The sequence below is a fragment of the Solanum pennellii genome, chromosome 3, assembly GCF_001406875.1.
Source record: "Solanum pennellii chromosome 3, SPENNV200".
NCBI classification, from domain to species: domain Eukaryota; kingdom Viridiplantae; phylum Streptophyta; class Magnoliopsida; order Solanales; family Solanaceae; genus Solanum; species Solanum pennellii.
Genome location: NC_028639.1, coordinates 70,708,491 through 70,726,726, shown reverse-complemented (window position 1 = coordinate 70,726,726; position 18,236 = coordinate 70,708,491). Strand labels below are relative to the sequence as shown.

Here is an 18,236-nt window from a genome sequence, read left to right as displayed (position 1 = left end):
CCTCTTACAACTTGTTCTCATCAGGAACTCTGTTGTTGGATGTAGATTTGAAACTTTAGGATGGACTTCACCGCCTTTTATTTTAAAGGGAAAGAAGAAGCTCCAGATGTCAACTTCTTTGATATCGACCAAGAAGATATTTCCCAATAACGGTCCTCATTTGTCAAAATTATAGACCAGAAATCTATTCCTCTCCTTCAAGTTCTATTGCACCCTTCGGTCAAATAAACCAAGTTCAATGCTTAAGACTCAAACAAGATATCTGATTAAAGATGCGAAGGAATACAAATCTTATTGACAAATGCCAAATATCAAGAGAGTAAAATCCAACTAGATAAATTTAAAAGAGTAATATCAAACAAAGCTACCATGTCATAAATCCAACATATCATCATGAAACTGAAACTGCACTCACACCTTGGGGCTTGGGGTGTTAAAAAGAATATGAAAAATCGATCGCACCTAACCGAATTGATTTATATTATTTTTCAAATGAAATCGTGAACTTTTATTTAAATGTATAGCAGTCCCAAACAATAGAAATGATCTGTTTAATTCACAAAATAATTCAAAAAATTCCCGAGCCTGAATGAATAATGTTAGGTATATGTAAATATAATTTATATATTAAAAATATACTAAATTTAATATATAAATATATTTTATAATATTTTCAAATATAAATATAACTTAAGTCATACGCCTATAATGATTGGTCGACTTTAGATCTTTGTTCTTTAATTAACATTTATTTAATTATGTTTAAAATTAGAAGAGACTATAATAGATACTTCATCAAACAATACAAAAGAATCTATGTAAACACTTCTATTAAATGTTTAAGATCAAACAATACATGAACAATGTTTTACATTTTTGATTTACTGATGAAGAATATAATTGAAGTGCTTTTTCAAGAACATACTTGCGAAAGAAATACATTGATAATAACATATTTTGAGGTGATATAGAGAATTAACCGAAATGTACTGATATCAATTTCTTCGATATGATATGATTTAAAAAAATCTAATTTTGGTTTCACATTATATAATATCAGAAAATTGGGATAACATAACTTTAAAAAACAAACTATCGGACCGTCTCATTGACTCTCCTACTCACACAACATCTACAGAAAAAGTAATAGGATTATCTCAATAAATTTTGTCAATATTAATATAAACAAGATTTTTGTGGTGCGATGTATATGATTCATCAATCGTTACTTAGATGTCTTGAATTTGACTCTTGAATTTGAAAAAAAATCTTAATAGGAAATACTTCAATTTGCAAATTCACACTAATTGATAATTTAATATAAAATATAAAGACATTGAGTGAAAAACACAGTTAATACAATTTGCCGTTTATTTTAAATTCCATTGAAAATTATTTTATTTAGAAGAATAATTTTTCTATGATAATAACTTGCATTGAAATTATTTTATTTAGAAAATAATAAATTTCTATAATAATAAATTATCACACTCAATATACCACTAAAATTGTTGATTTTTTTACCTTTCATTATTAATTACATCACCTACTCTTATGTGTATAAAGTAAAAGTTTTTCCAATTTAGTAGTCAACACAATTTTTTTCCAATAAAAAAAAGTTTGAGTTTTGCCGTTAAAGTGTCTGCAATAAAAGTAATTTTTTCCCCCAATTTTAGACAATTTTTCAAATAGAAAAATACCACCATTTAAGTAATTTAAGTTCACTGTTCGAAGGACAAAACAGTCCAATAAATAAAGTGTCTCTCTTTTTCTGTGTCCTAAAAAGGTCCTTTCTTGAAACAAAGACTTTGGTGTCTGTGTGCAGTTTTAGAGAGCAAATGCCAAAATTAAGCAAATTGTACACGAGAAAAGCACAATTGCTCTGAAAAAAGTTGTTGATTTTAAAGAAAATGCAATTAATGTGAGTGTTTTATGTATGCCAATTTTGTCCCTACGTATAATACTATTTAGCAAATTGTACACGAGAAAAGCACAATCACCTTGAAAAAAGTTGTTGATTTCAAAGAAAATGCAATTAACATGAGTGGTTTATGTATGCCAATTTTGTCCATACGTATAATACCATTTAGCAAACTGTACACGAGAAAAGCACAACCACCCTGTAAAAGTTGTGGATTTCAAAGAAAATGCAATTAACGTGAGTGGTTTATGTATGCCATTTTGTCCCTACGTGTAATACTTAACAAACTGTACACGAGAAAAACACAATCACCCTGAAAAAGTTGTGGATTTCAAAGAAAATGCAATTAACGTGAGTGGTTTTTTGTATGCCAATTTTGTCCCTAAATTTGTATATAAATACCATTTCTTGTTTATGAGGTTGCATTATCTTTCTCATCTTCTTTTAAATCTTAAGTATTAGTTTTATCTGTGTGTTTTTGTGCCCTATTATTTTAGATTGGTTTTAGCTATAAGAACTTTTTAGGGGAAGTGTTGTTTGTAAGATGAATTTGATGCCTGGTTTTCCTTATGTACCAAGATGCTTTTTGCTTCCAAATAGAAACTTTTTGTTCTTAATTCTGTAAATCTGTGTGTTTTTGCCTCTTTTTCTGCCTTATTATATTAGATTGATTTTTACTTGATAACAACAAGAACTTTTTTAGGGGAAGAGTTGTTTGTTAGATAAATTTGATGTCTGATTTTCCTTATGTATCGAGATGCATTTTTGTCTCTAAATTGAAGCCTTTTGTTCTTAATCTAGTAAATCAGTGTGTTTCTGCCTATTTTTGTGCCCTAATATATTAGATTGAATTTATCTTGTTAACAGTAAGAACTTTTTAGGGAATGGGTTGTTTGTTAGATAAATTGCTTTGTCATAAATTTCTGAATATGAATAATACATCAGCCTCAGTTATGATGTCAATTATAGAAGTAGGTAAACGTTTCGTCAATTTTAGGAACTAGATAACTCCTTTGAAGAAACACTTTGCTCTTTTTGAATCATGAAGACATACTGGCATACATTGGACCCCCAATTAACTGGACGGGACAGAGAAGAGGGAATAGGTGGGTCAACTGTAATCTTAAAGTCTCTTGCTTTATGTCCAGGTTCATTTGTTGTTGGAAGATGTCGTCGCTCTACAAAAATGTGATGGACCTGCATCCGTAGAAACATTTCATTATTTAGATATAAAAGTAATCATTTGAAGGACGATTTTAAAGTACAAAATGTTTTTCTCTTAATAATGCAATGAGGTTGGTCCAATTTTAAAACTATATTAAGAAGAACATCATTTCTTAGATTCTTTTCTTCAATTTTACTTTCCTAATCTAAATCTTAAACTCTATCATAAAGTTCATAATTTAGTCAAATGCATGAAATATGAAATATTCAATAACTTAAACTGTCTCCGCCCACCTTTTCCTTTGTTTTTGTTTAACTGTTTTAGGAGGCTGCTTGCATGTGTTTGTCAACTATACTTGTTGAGAGTTGAAATAGCAAGGATCTAGAAAGACATAAAATAGAGATACTTCATAAGCTTCTTCGTTCGTCTCTCCTCCCTTCTTGCTACACGTCCAGGTTCATCGTTGCTGCTGCTGGAAGATGTTGTTGCTCTACAAGAATGTGTACGCTCAACCTTCAACTTCTTAGCAGCCTGATCTGGGAATGACTTATGGGAGATTTGGATTTGTTATTATGAGGAGCTAGTTGAATTTCTTTGGCTGCAGCATTGTCACTCCTTTTAAAATGAAACCTTGCCAAGCAATGTTGATGTATACATTTCATAGAAATAACATAATTGGATGTGTGCAATGCATAATTCGTCAAGCAGATAACTTTCAGAATGTGGTCAGGAGTTGAAACTTTTATAGTATTCAAATCTCCCAGTGAGCCATCCTCAGACCAGGCTGCTAGGGGTGGAAGGTTGAGCATTGTCTATATTTATCGCTACTGCTGGAAGATGTCATCGCTCAGCCTGATTTGGAGCTAGTTGAGGATCTTTGGTTGCAATACAAGGTTCGTCAAGCTGATAGCTTATAGAGATCTTTCCCTTGTTGTCGCGTGCCTTATTTACTAACAAACAAGCCTCCGTTTTCAGAATGTGGTTGGGAGTTGCTCTTTTCATTTGCTTTTTATTGAAAGAAAAAGAATAGGCATGAATAGTTAATACTTTATTTCAAGTTATTTACAGTTCCTTTCTAGCATTTTTGTTGATAGGGGATTTCTTTATATGGTAAATTTGAAAACAATTAAAAGTCAAGCACCGATGTATGTGAACAATAAATCAACAAAATAGTTTTATGTTTGTACTGAAGTTCTTTTTTTTTTCTTTCCGTTTTGTAGTATTAATGAACTTCGGAAATAAAACCCAGTAAAAGAAGATTGTCCATGCAATTTTGGTGGGCGTTTGATATGTTTGCTGAATGTATTCCGGGTTAATTGTACAATCAATAATGGTTCAGTTTTCAGTAAAATTTTCTAATGCATCAGCAGACTACTGGGACACTTCACGTAATGCAAAAACAAAGTCATTAAAAGTACTATGTTTTCTTATGAGCTTTGGGATAAGATAGTATGTCACATTTTAAATTTCTTTCTCAATTATCGATGTGAAACAATATCAGTGAGTGATAAGTATTTTGCATGAATTGTGAACGTGCAGGCGCCTTGGTTGCATTATTGCTTCATCTCGTCATATAAGGAAAAAGAAGAAGGTGAGAGTACTTATTATTATTAAAGTTCTTTCCTTACGAATTTCATGTCTATGAAGTGTTAAATTAAATGTTTCTTAAGGTTAATGTGAGTTTAATTGGAACGAGTAAGCTCCCACGTGACCAAGCCATAATGTCCCACTTCTCTAGACTAATGAAATTCTTGATTTTGGATACGGCAAAGTTCTTCAGTAGTCTTCCTTCGTGTAAACCACATATATCATTGGAGTTCTAAACAATCCAAAGTTTAAGATAGAAGGAATGAAACATGCCAAATCGTTCCAGGTAGCACCATTGTTCCCGTCCAGTGTGACGTGTATTTGCCAGAGTCGAGAAAAGTTAGGTTTGCAAGAATAAATGGCCTTTTTCCAGTGTTGTCATCTAGCTAATGTTAACTAGTGCCTCACTGATTTTAAATTTTTAAAGTGTTTTAATATAACTGTACAAAATGTGTAGCTGCTGTGATTATGATAAAGTTAAAATGTTGAAACCTTAATGCGAACTCTGATAAATGGTAACCATATAAGGGTTACTAATTTTGTTTTAACGAGGCATATCATAAATGGTAACTGTACAAAGCGTTAATAATTGCCAGAGCTGGGGTCATGATAAACGTTCAATTGACTGAAACAACTTAAAGAAAATGAAAAAGAATGAATTAAGTTATAAATTTTAGGTGATTGTTTCCTGCTTCATCGTTGTATAACACTTTAGAATGAATTGTGGCATATCTCCTCTCTTATCCCTTCATTCTCCCTCGTTTTTTTATTCAAGGTCTCCTTGCGACTTTAGTGAGGAGAATGTTGAGACTCACTGAGTACCATTAGTGGTGTACTGACATTCTCAAGTAAGCACCAGTGCCGGTCACGGCTTTGTTTAGGGAACGGGTTGTGACATGTGCTACCCTTGTATGGCAGCAAAGAGATGCAAAAGAATGCCCAAGTTTCCACGCTTGCTCTGTTCCTCACACCTTGGCTGCTTGATCTTCAAATAACAGTCCATTTCTAGGTGATTCCTGGATCCCCAAATTGATACTGCCATTAATGTGCTCTACTGCATTTTTCTGTGTTGAGTTTCGTCTTTTTTTCCTAATAAGGTTGAAGGCATGCCATGTTGCTGAGCAGTATTAATATTTTCAACCCTCTATTTTGGAAAAGCTTCCATTTTTTTTACCTTTACCAAAATCATGGGAAGAGTGCTTGTGACCTGTGGCTGTCAAATGCATTAGTATTTTTCCTATCTGATTAGACTCTTGTTCATAAATTGAGATAAAAATTATTATCGCTCCTTTTGTAGTTTGTTTTTCAGGGTTTGGCTGGGGTTGTTAACAGGCCCCCATTTTGTAGTTTTCTTTATGCTGCAGCATTCGTAAAGTGGTTTATCTTAAATAAACCAGCAAGTGAGCTATGGAAAATTTTATGAAAAAGAAGCAGAAAAGTTATATATGTAATGACGAGACAGGGGCAGAATAAGTTCACATCTTTTACTGAATCTTTGCGAATGTAACACAAACTAACTCTAGTAATCTTTCTCCACCATCTGGATCGTAATTAGCCAAGTGAAAACACACGCCTTTCTTGTTATCCTTGGGTCCATACCAATATCTGTGGGAAAAAAAGAAAGTTTAGTGGTGAATTTCGATTCAATTCAATAACTAGCACCAAAATTGATTTCGGCAAACAAATTCATAAATTGCACGCAGAATGAAAAGACTTAAATGGGACGACTCTCATCCAGTACTTGGGGGATATGGTGCTATATGTGACTGGTTCTCCCGTATTATCACACATGCTTTAGGTTTGTATATGTGTTTTAGTGGCCTTAAACTACTAAGTACTATCCTTCAATAGCTGAACCCTCTAATATTGAACATGTTGTTGGGAAACATTTTCTGTCTTATTATTGTGTTAAATGGAAGAAGCTATAAAGAAATGATGTCTATCTATTTAGAACGGAATCGCGCTAAGGACGGACCAAATCTATGGAGATAATTATGCTTATCGACCTTGTATAGCCGGGAGATGTAAAATTTTAAGTTAACTAGCTTACTCTTTCTTACCTTTCTTAGTTCAGTATATTCTAAAGTTGATATAAATACTCTTTTCTGCTTATTAGGTCTAAACTATTTGTTTAGCTCGCTGCCTTTTCATATTTCTGTATAGGATCTAATACTTTGGACTAATCATTTCTAATAATTTGCTGACCTTCAGGGACGGTGATACGGAATGCTGTGACTATACTCAGTAGCTACAAGATTAAATCCACAAGCGCTTAATTCCTTGCTACAATACTGTTGAGTTGCTACAATAGTATGGCCTTAAAGCCAACGTATAACACTATCTCAGATGCAGAGTCTGTCAATCTTGAGATATCAGGAAGCATGCGATGATACAACATGATCATTATGTGTGTGGTCTTTCCACCTGTTCATGAAAACTGTTTACAAGAAAGGCAACTTATGTGTTCATGCATGTGAGTAATATATTTGCTATTGTAAGTTTATTATATATGCATGTCCATGTAAAAGATAATTTTTGTAGATCTATACATGCTTCAAATTCGAAGTGATGGTCTTGGCTAAACTCGCCTGAAGAAATTTGCCTATGAACAGGAGCCGAGGATCAGTTCCTCGACCTTTTTTATACCTTTTAATACGGGGAATCCTCTCAGTTCTAGGTAGCTACAAAATTTTTTTACTCAGTTTCTCCTTTCATATTCACTTTTTAGATTAAAATCTTTTATTCACATACGCAGATTTCAATTCAATGGGCTGTAACCGTTCTGATGACATTCCGCTACTCTATTTCAAAAGACCCGATGCAAATATATTTGGGTATTCAGATACCCAGAGATAAATTACAGTACAAAATCTAGTTTTCTTCTTCGATAAAATTTCCTATTAGAAGTCTTGAAGTTTAGGGAGAATTAGTTTCGGAAGTCACTCATAAATTATTTTAGTTTTATCGTCTTTCTATAGAAATCTTCATTTTTACACTTAATAAATATGAAAAAAGTCAATTTCTTCTATTCAATTTGTAGCCAAGAGATCTCATTTTTTTTAATTAAAAAAAGGTTGATATAGTTACTCCCATAAACATTAGTCTTTATATTTCTTTTGACCTTTGGGTGTATTCATTCATAGCAGATATGTCCAAGCAAAATAGGGAGAAAAGATTAAATGATATAACAAAATGGTCAAGGAAAAGTTAATCTGTTCAGATTACTGTAATATTTTATCTATCTTTTTATTTTTATTTTTATCAAAAAGATTACTGTAATCTAAGTAGAACATTTATAAGTATACCCTTGGAAGCAAATTCCCTTTGTACAAAAGATTACTGTAATCAATTATACTCACACACTTTGAAAAAAATTCCGTAACTGCCTAAAGAGTTAATTCCTAATGCCTCAAATTTTCATATAATCTCTCTTTTCTCTCTTGTCCTTTTGTACAAGTACTGGTTATTAGTTTTGGGTTTTTGAAACTTCTAGCCTTGTTTCAAAGTTGCTGTGGGAAAAGGAAATGGTTTCCCTGTCTCTTTTTTCTGGTTCTGAATGTGCAATCTCCTATAGTGAATCAGGAGCTGAAGATCGTGATAAAAGATGGCGGTCTTCAGTTGGTGAATCAGGAGCTGAGGTAATCTCACAGTTATCGTTAATTGACTCAACTCTTTTAGGAAGTTGTGCATTTAAGTATACCATTTATTTCTGCAACTTAGTTCTGGACTTATTATATACATAATTAAATTGTGGGGGCATTGGCTTCTGCCTTTTCAATCACCAAAGAAATCAATTTTGCCAAAGCTTCTAAAGAACAATATTTTCCATCAGAAGAAATGGTCAACATTTATTGCAGTATCATCTATTAGAGCTTTACCACTGAAATTGGAAGCTTTGTACTGATGCAATGGCATATGCATGCCAGAGAATATCTCCCCCTTAGACATTTTACCTTATACGGATGCTCATGCAGATAGATGCATCAGCCTTGATTGAAATGGAAATTAACCAATCTATAACTTCTGTAAAGATATTGAATGATACCATGACCATAGTCCATACAAGTTGGGCTAATATCGTTTATGTAAAGGTGTCTTGCTCGTGCTTTTCTATGCCCAACTTCAGGAAAGTAATCTCTACTTCTATGCGCTGCATTTAAAGAAGAAGTGATCTAGAGTGTGGTATTCTATGTAATTTTCTGCAGTTGGGCTTCTCCAAGCATTTTGAGTAATCTTATGTATACAAGTTTGTCTTTGTACATAACTTATGCTTGCATTACTTATACACTCTATTGTGTATTGTGTATTGAAGAGTGTATTACTTATACCTTAGATTTCTAGGTACTAGTAATATGAGGGATTTAATATATGCATTAGCATGGTTAAAAACTCAATTACCCCTAGTGTTGATTGTTCATGGTTTGCATCAGGTGATTCTTATAAGCACCCCTAGTGAAATAGCATTCCTATAAGAGGGTTAGTTCTTTATCAGGACATTCTAGTAACTAAAAACTTGTCTATGTTTAATCAATTTAGCAAAGAGGGGGAAAGTCCAGATAAGGGATGCGGTAGGTTGATTCACTGATTCTCTCAATGGGGCTGAAATTGCAGAAGGATACATCATACAGCTGACACCCTCTAGTTTGGGATTGAATTGCAGGGCTTGGACATCCAGATAATGTGATGCCTTATCGTTCAATGAATACTATAGCACATCGGATGGTTCTTAAATTTTTGAACTTTGTTGATTGATCGTTGGGTTACTTTCTGATCTTTTAAGGGTAAATGTTTTTATCTAACCTAAAAGCTGGGCCTAGATTGTGATATCTACTATTATCAACATGTTCATTGAACATAACTAGGGATTAAGGATCAGTCAACACGATCCATCTTCTTATTATGTTTATTCTGAAGGAACTTGGCCTAGCTTTCTTTCTTGTGCTTCAACTTAAGTTTTATCATAGATTAGGATTTCCATGTGACATTTCTTATTTACACTAAAGTGAATGTTCTCATCTCGAAAGTTATGTTTACTCAATTAAAGTATTTAATTTATCCTTAATTTGGACTTCCTCTGCAGGCACTGGGTCTCGCCTCAAACACCAAAGAAAACAATTTCCCTAAAGCCTGTAAAAGACAACGTAAACAACGTAAAAGGAAGTACTTTCTATCACAAGAAGAGGTAAACATTTGTTATCATTAATTTTATCTGGCTTTTAGCTATTAATATTAGTTTACTCTCTTTCTATAAGTGCTTAGTAAAGTGAATGAATGTATTTGTTTTGGAATATCATGTCAATTCAAGTGAAGTTTTTGTTCTACCCCTTATTTTTCCTCAACCTTGTTGGATGCTCAAACTGATTCTGAATGTGAGTTCTCCTAGGCATTAATTTATGATAATTGGTTCTTGTTATATCCTTTTAAATTATTCTTTTTCGCCCTGCACGACAACCACTTTGGTCTCTTAAAGTGTTCAATGTGTCATTGTGAATGTCAAACTGCAGCAGAAGTGTAGATGAGAAAGTAAACCTAGAAAGCATGCATGGCGAAGTGATAGAAATCTAAAAACATAATCTTAGTATTTATTTCATAACACTTGTCTATGCTCGAAAATTTGGCAGGGGGAACCAACTGATGATCCGACTCCTCCAACAATGTAAGTTATTTATATCGCATTTAGGCCCCCTTTGCATTGTAATGAATGTAATTCGAGCTGAACGAAGTTTTTTTTTTGGTAGGACCATGCCACATAATTTAACTCCAAAAGGAGTGCACGAAAATAAAGGGGTCAGGGTTGATGTGCATGGCTATAAAGTAAAAGTGAGCAGTGGTCCCATACTCACTGCCATTTTGCCAAGTATGGTGACATTGCAGTCAATTGTCACTATAAATCACTGGCTTTCAGAGCTTCCGTTCTTGATACAGTTTGTGATGTTGTAAGGAGGCTGAAAACCGGTGACGTTGGCTCTACTTCCACCAACAATATGAGAATTTTGGTTTCTGCTGCAGCTAGGGTCAAACTTGATGTAATTTGGTTGCAGCAGTATGAGATTTCAGAAGAGGGAGATATGGAGAAGAAGTTATCGGATTTGATGGAGTTGAGCAAGACTACCATGCTAGTGTCTATAGCAGCTAAAAAGGACATGATAGGAAGGAATAGGAAGGTCTTCACTGCAGAGGAACGGCTCAAAAAGGCTGAAAAGCGCTTGCAAAAGGCCCGAAGCCGAGCAGGACAGGTGGAAAGGTCTGTCAAAGTGCTTGAAACAGTGCGTAAAAAAGTTCAGCAGGACATAAAGAAGGTCGAGGATCAAGCACAGTATCAACTAAATAGGTTATATGAGCTTATGTAGAACTGTTTTATCCTTGCTATTTTTCTTGAACACTATTACCGAGTAAATCTAAAACATGTATTAGATCAACTTTTTAAATTTGAAATCTGGAATGATGTATACAAGTAAGTCTGTCCGTCTAAAATATGTATTAGATCAACTATTTTAATTTGATTTATAGAATGATGTATACAAGTAAGTCTGTCCGTGTGGATGTGGATAGCCTTATTTATTGAATTGTGGAGCAAGACATTGATTTCTCAGTAAAATGAGTTGATTAACATTCTTTTTACCAACACATAAAGTTTTTGTTGAATATCCTCTTCTCCAACAATATTTAGGATTCCTTGAACACATACATGTAGCGTTACACATAAAATCGTTTGTGCACATTCATCACCTTTTTTTTTTTAATAATCCATGACACAGAGAACAATAATCCACAATTAATCTATTAATTCATCACTCAAATACTAATAATATAGCCCAAAACCCACAATAACATCATTGAGCATCAAATAAAGTTACATGAGACTAGCCCAAGAAAGAAATATATGCTACTTCATTCGTCCAACAATACTTGTCTATTATATGAAATTTATGGATAAATCTACATTTTTAGTTCCTAATATATCCTTATTATTAATTATAAGTGACATACAATAAACAAGAAAATGCTCCCAACCAAACAATCCTCGGGATAAAATAAATAATGATGAGATAAAATTTTGTAACTTGTATGGTTGTCATGTTTGGGACAATTTATCCGAGCATTTATATCATAGTAATAAGATAAGTTATCCAGGACAGCTAATTCAAGAATAACTTGTTCCCAACCAAATGACCATGTTATACCGAACAATTTTGCTTTTACTCTCAACTCACTCTCTTTCCTCCCCAGTCCTTGCTGCAATTCATTATCAAATTCTTGAAATTTCTTGAAGTTACTGTTTTACTCATGCCATTATTTATTTCATTAGTAACTGTTCCTATATTGGGCAGGGAACAAAATCATGGTCTTGACTATGGAAACTTGTAATGTTCATCAATCATCTCCATATCAATTCCTTGCTAGGGTTCAAGATACCAACATTTGCTTCAATTCTTGAAATTTAAAGAAGAAGTAACCCATGAGGATTCCAGTTACTTTTGTTACTCTTGTGATTATTTATTTGTATTAGTTGGTAAAAACGTTTCTATATTGTACAGGAACAAAGATCATGGTCTTTGAGTTTTGACTATGGGAACTTGTAATATTCACTTTCGCTCTAAATATGTACTCATTGCTAGGGTTCAAGATACCAACACTCGTTTTAATTCTTGAAATATAAAGAAGGAAAAGTTAACTCATGAGGATTTACAGTTACTTCTGTTACTCCTTGGGTAAAGTATGTTATGCAATTTTCCTTCTTTAGGAAAAAATATTGATATCTCCTGAACCGTTTCGGGGGACAGCTTAAATTGGACTCTTGCGTAGGGCTTTGGTCATATTGTCACTTAGTTTGCTTTTTTTTTTATTTTATTAAGTAGATTCATTGTTGGCATCAAGAAAGAAGAAGATATTAAAGAGATGCTGTCAAATTCATTACAATTGTCTATGCTACAAAAAGGTTATACCAAAAATATTTAGTTAGCCCAAGCCCCAATGAGGCAAAAAACTATTTTATGTGCAACTTCCTCTTAAGCTTGTATATGTGCTTTAGTATCCTTCAATAGCTGAACCCGTTGTCTTGGATTTGATCTTTAGATATCTCAAGCAGTTCTTGTTACTTATTCATCTTCCTATCAGTTACACTCCAAATCGTTCTCTCCCCTCATGAATATGTACTATGGCAATGCATTTCTACGGTTCAAGATACTAAGACTCGCTTCATACGGCGGTGCCTAACAGAGTTGAATAATTCCGTGTTGCCATTATTTTTCTTGACATTTAAAGAACGAGAAGGTAACTCATGAGGATTTCCTGTTGATACATACAACTGTATTTGTTCTGTTACTTATGTAGATGATGTGATTATTTAGTGACTTCGATGGGATTATTTCTATTAGTAGCTGCATTAACTGGTTCTAAATTGTGCAGGGACAAAGATCTACTGTCAGCTGTGCAAGGAAAAATATTTCTGTTATACGACTGGTTCTCCTGTATTCTCACATTTGTCATTGGTCAAGCTTCTTCTTAGGTTTGCATATGCGCTTTAGTGGTCTTTAACTGTTATCCTTCTGTAACCGAACCCGTTCTCTTGGATTCGATCACTAGATATCTCAAAAGCTGCTATCTGGCCCTTCTAATATTGAAGATGTTGTTGGGAAATATTTCTCTATCTGGTTCTTGTTAGATGGTAATGCCTATTGCTCCCTCAGGCATATAATTTCTTAAGATTATGTTCTTCAGTGTGAATGTTAAATCATTTCACGTTTCTGCACTTAGGGTGTGTTTGGTACATTGGAAAATGTTTACCTAAAATCAGTGAGTTTCTAGTAAGAAAAATAATATTATTCCAAGAGTATTTATATATAATTTAGCAAAACACTATGTGACAGAATGAGGTAGGGAGTTGGGGGTTCAGGGGTTGAATGATTAATGGGATGGGGATTGGGGATGTTTGGTGGGTGGGGAGGACACAATGAACTTGAAATGTCACTTATAGAACTTGTTTTCTCTACTCTCATTAGAAAAGTCTAGACAAAATGTTTTCCAAAATATTTTGACCAACTAACTACACACGAGAAAATTAGAGTTTTCCATAAAATGATTTCGTCCATACAAAGAAGTTTGAAGCTTTTGATTAAAGGTGCAGTGTCTTAGTGCTTTGAGTATCTGCCCTGTTACTTGTATCGCAATATTCAGCAAGAGCTTTACCACTGAAATTACCATTACAGAATTTGCCAGTAAATGGCTCCGTCTGAGATATTTAACCATAGATATCTCAAGCAGTTCTCATTACCTATTCATCTTCCTATCAGTTAAACTCCAAATCGTTCTCTCCCCTTATGAATATGTACTATGGCAATGCATTTCTACGGTTCAAGATACTAAGACTCGCTTCAATATTGCGGTGCCTAACAGAGTTGAGTAATTCCATGTTGCCATTACTCTTGAAATTTAAAGAACGAGAAGGTATCTCATCAGGATTTCCTGTTGATACATACAACTGTATGCAGAAGGTTAATTCTTTACTTAGATTAGGTTTCCTTGATTGTCTTTGTAGGACAAGGATTTATTATGCTGAGAACTGTAGGAGTTGTGATAAATATAGCAGAAGAATTGATTTAGTTTTGCCAATACGAGGAAATCTTACTATTGTGTTAAATGGAATAAGCTATAAAGAAATGATATCTATCGATTTATAACGGAATTGCGCCAAGGAGGCAACCCGTCCCAAATCTGGAGAGATAATGCCTATTAACCTGTAGCTAAGTGATGTAATTAAAAGTTAACTTTCTCTCTCTTACCTTACTGAGTTTAGTATATCTGTATTTAATATAAACACTCATTTGCCGCCTATTAGGTCTAACCTATCTGCTTAGCTCGCTGCCATCACGTTTCAGTTAGGATCTTTTATGTTTGGAATAATCATTTCTAATAATTTGCTGATCTGCAGGGCCGATGATTAGTCTTTGGGGCTCTTTGAACCAGATACGGAGATGCTATGTCTATGCTATACTCAGTAGCTACAAGATTAGAGCCAGCATTGGACTTGTGTTTGATAACATCTTTACAAAGTACAGTGATTTTACAGACAACTGTATGTCTATTCAAGTGCAAATCCACGGAGCTGAATCCCTTCCTCAGGTAATATGCAATACTGTTGAGTTTCTACAATAGTATGCCCTGAAAGAAATGTATAACACGATCTAGGATCCAGAGTCTGATGTTCTTGAGATATCGAGGAAGCATAGGATGATAACAACACGGTCATTGAGTGGGCAGCCACTAAGGTGATGAAAACATTGTTTACAAGAAAACCAACTTGTGTGTACTGCACGTGAGTACTATATCAGTAAGTTTATCATATCTACAGGTCTTAATTCTATAATTTATACAGGATCCATACTCAAAGCACCGATTTTGAATAAACCAGTCCAACTAGATTTGTCTCTGAACAGGACCCAAGACTTTGTTACCTTACCTTTTTAGACCTTTCAATACGTGGGTCTCCCTAGGTTCTTGGTGGCAACAAATTTGATGTAATCTGTTTCTCCATTCCTGTTATGTTTTTAGAAAACAAATCTTTATTTCACATACTCGGATTTTATTTCAATAGGCCATAACAGTTTTTAATGTCTAACATTGCATTCAACTACATAATCTATTGCAAGACCTGCTGCAAATGTATTTATATTTCTGATACCCTAGATAGATTTACGATACCGAGTATAATTTTCTTCTTTGATTACTTCCCTATTATATCCTTAAGTTGATATAGTTGCTAGCATAAACATTACTTGTCTGAGTTTCAACATAAAAATGAATAAAGTCCGAGACTGAGAGCTTCTTATTGTTGTTATCACCTTTATATTTCTTTTGATCTTTAGATGTTGGCCGAATACGTTTATAGCAGAAGCACACAGAAACGGCAGAGAAGAAGTGAATCTATACAGATCACTGTAATCTAAGCGGGGCATTTATTAGTAGACCCTTTTTGGCAAATTCTTTTATTTGAAACTCAATTTTAAGAGGGAAAACCTGAAAATTCACGCCAACCTCAGTCCTACTCACACACATTGAATTTTTTTCCTTAATAGCACAAAAGGTTGGGATTTTGAATAAATCGTTGACAGATTGGCGCTGCCTGTGCTGTAGGCGCCCATTTTTCATTCCCCTCTTTTCCTCTCTGCCTCTCTCTTACTTGTCTTTTGTATACTAGTACTGGCGTTACTTTTGAGCCTTTCTGCATCGCGGTTTTCCCCTTTATTATTTGTAATTTCTTTCGGGTTTTTGCATCTTAAAACCTAGTTTTCAGATTACAGTTTACTTCTTGTTCTTTGAGTGCTTTGAACAAAGGAAACGGTTTCCATGGATCTTACTCCTGTTTCTGAGGAGAAATGCATCAAAGGGCTGCGTAAAGTTGGAAATGAGCTACTTCAGCAACCCCCATCTTCTAAAGATGAGATTCTGAAGAAACTTGATGTAAGAATCTTATCTTGTTCTTTCCTCAATGTCATAAGCAAAAAGTACATAACCTTGTTGATTTTCATTGGATTTTGATATCTACAATTATTAACGTGTTCCTTGCACATAACTAGGGAAGAAAGATCAGTCAATTCCATCCATCTTTAATCATGTTTATTCTGAAAGAACTTGGCCTAACTTTTCTTCTTGTGCTTCAACATAGGTTTTATCATAGATTGGGATTTCCCGTGTGACATTGCTTATTTGCTTGATCTGGCAGTCAATTATCTCGTCGTGTTTGTTCACTTCTTNCCGTGTTTGTTCACTTCTTGTTATTTAAAGGACATAATCAGGCCTCCTGATGGATGAAAGAACATAATACTGTGGAGAGAGAGAGATATGTTTGACCTTGTGATTTTGTTTAGAACTTTATCATTCTTTATTTCTAACAGATCTCATGAATTATGATCTAGATCTCTTTGTTTATCCAGAGAAGCATTTCCAATGTTTTTGACATAGTTCAATCACTTTTTTTTGGTATGCAATTTTCAGAACTTGGAGCATCTTTTGTCAATGGTGAAGCAAGTTCCCCCAGCATCGGTGCGAGATGCTATTCAGCCTGCAATGGAAGCACTGGTTACAGATGGAGTTCTACGGCATCCTGACATAGATGTGAAGGTATCAGTTGCATCTTCCATGAGTGAGATCATTAGAATTACAGCTCCAGATCAACCATATAATGATATCAGACTTGAGGCAAGTACAACTCATACAACCTTCTTCATTGAAGTTGGAAGTCAGACTGGTTGCCAGTCTCTCTTCTAACTATGCTGTTTTGCTTTTTAATTGATGGTTCAGATTCTGTAGTGTAGTTATGCATATATGATTTTGTTGGATGCATGAATAGTATTTATATGTACTCTTGGTTTGGTTTCTTGCTCAATTGGTGGACAGGACTTTTTTAAGCTTGCAGTTTTGGCATTTGGGAAATTGTCCTGCTTGGAGGGTCGCTGTTATTCAAAGGCTGTCTCAATTATTGAAGTTCTTGCTAAGTACCAAACGTGCGTGCTGATGTTGGATCTCCAATTAGATGCATTGATTGTTCAGATGTTTCAACATTTTTTAAATAGTATAAGGTATACCTCCAATTATGATATACATTCATACTTTTCCTAAAGGTAAGAGGAATTGAAAACTTTGCTGGTATTTGTGGATCAAATGATGGATTTAGTTAAGCCCCCAGGGATGAGCTCAACAGGCACCGGTTGAGGGACTCGTGTCTTAGGTTACATGTTTGAGTCCTTCCTCAAGTGAACTTAATCCAATAGTTAAGTAGAGAAGGATAGAGGAGAGGGCCCGTCATCCCCATGTTCCGAAGGTTGCGTTGGCCCAAAGGGTTTGCTCCAGATGGATTTTTCAATCTTAAATAAGATTGGTGCACTTGAAAAGTAAAAAAGGAAAGAAGTAATGGCTGAAAGACCAGGGGGAGTGGTATATTCGCCGTGGCTATTCTTATATTGAAGGTAGCATAAATGAAATTATATGCTAAGGTGCATAGCATGTCAAAGTCTACCAGATTCTTTTTTCCTTCAAAACATTCAAAGACTACCAGTTTCTCAGTTTGCCATTTTTTTCTCCTGGGGAATGGCTGACAACTGTTTTGTCTCTTTCCCTATTTTAAGGCCGGATCACCCTGATGAAGTATTCATGAACATCAAAGAAATAATGACCATGATAATAGAAGAGAGTGAAGATATTCCAATGCAGCTTCTGAACACCCTTGTGAGCATCCTCATAAGTAGTGTAAAGAAGGAAAATCAGGTATTGAATTTCCTCTATTAGTTTATTTATTTATATATCTTTCTCATTGTTTTTAATGACGTCTTATTTTGGTTTAGAATGTTTCACCTCGTTCCTATGTTCTGGGAGAGAAAGTTCTTCAAGAAAGTGCTGTCAAACTCTATCCATATCTTCAAAAGGCAGTGACGGACCTTGGCATTTCCTTTAACAACTATTCAGAAGTTGTTGAATTAATCTGGAGGGAGGCGATTAAAACTAAAGCTACGGTGGGTCTATCTGATATTCAAAGTAATTTCTGCATTTATTTAAAAAATCTATGAT

At 34.3% G+C, this 18,236-nt stretch overlaps 1 protein-coding gene and 1 pseudogene across 1 annotated transcript in view; both read left to right on the top strand.

Annotated features, from left to right (window-relative positions):
* Positions 1 to 2,346: 2,346 nt before the first annotated feature.
* Positions 2,347 to 11,250, top strand: LOC107015435 (annotated as a pseudogene).
* A 641-nt stretch (positions 11,251 to 11,891) lies between these two features.
* The window catches only part of LOC107013637 (sister chromatid cohesion protein pds5-like), a 7,851-nt gene continuing 1,506 nt past the window's right edge, over positions 11,892 to 18,236 (top strand). The window contains exons 1-7 of the mRNA XM_027915650.1: positions 11,892 to 12,947; positions 13,083 to 13,182; positions 14,605 to 16,133; positions 16,668 to 16,871; positions 17,070 to 17,251; positions 17,798 to 17,936; positions 18,014 to 18,181. Of these exons, the coding sequence (XP_027771451.1) occupies positions 16,020 to 16,133; positions 16,668 to 16,871; positions 17,070 to 17,251; positions 17,798 to 17,936; positions 18,014 to 18,181 (807 nt within the window). The 5' untranslated portion in view covers positions 11,892 to 12,947; positions 13,083 to 13,182; positions 14,605 to 16,019. The remainder of the gene's footprint in view (positions 12,948 to 13,082; positions 13,183 to 14,604; positions 16,134 to 16,667; positions 16,872 to 17,069; positions 17,252 to 17,797; positions 17,937 to 18,013; positions 18,182 to 18,236) is intronic.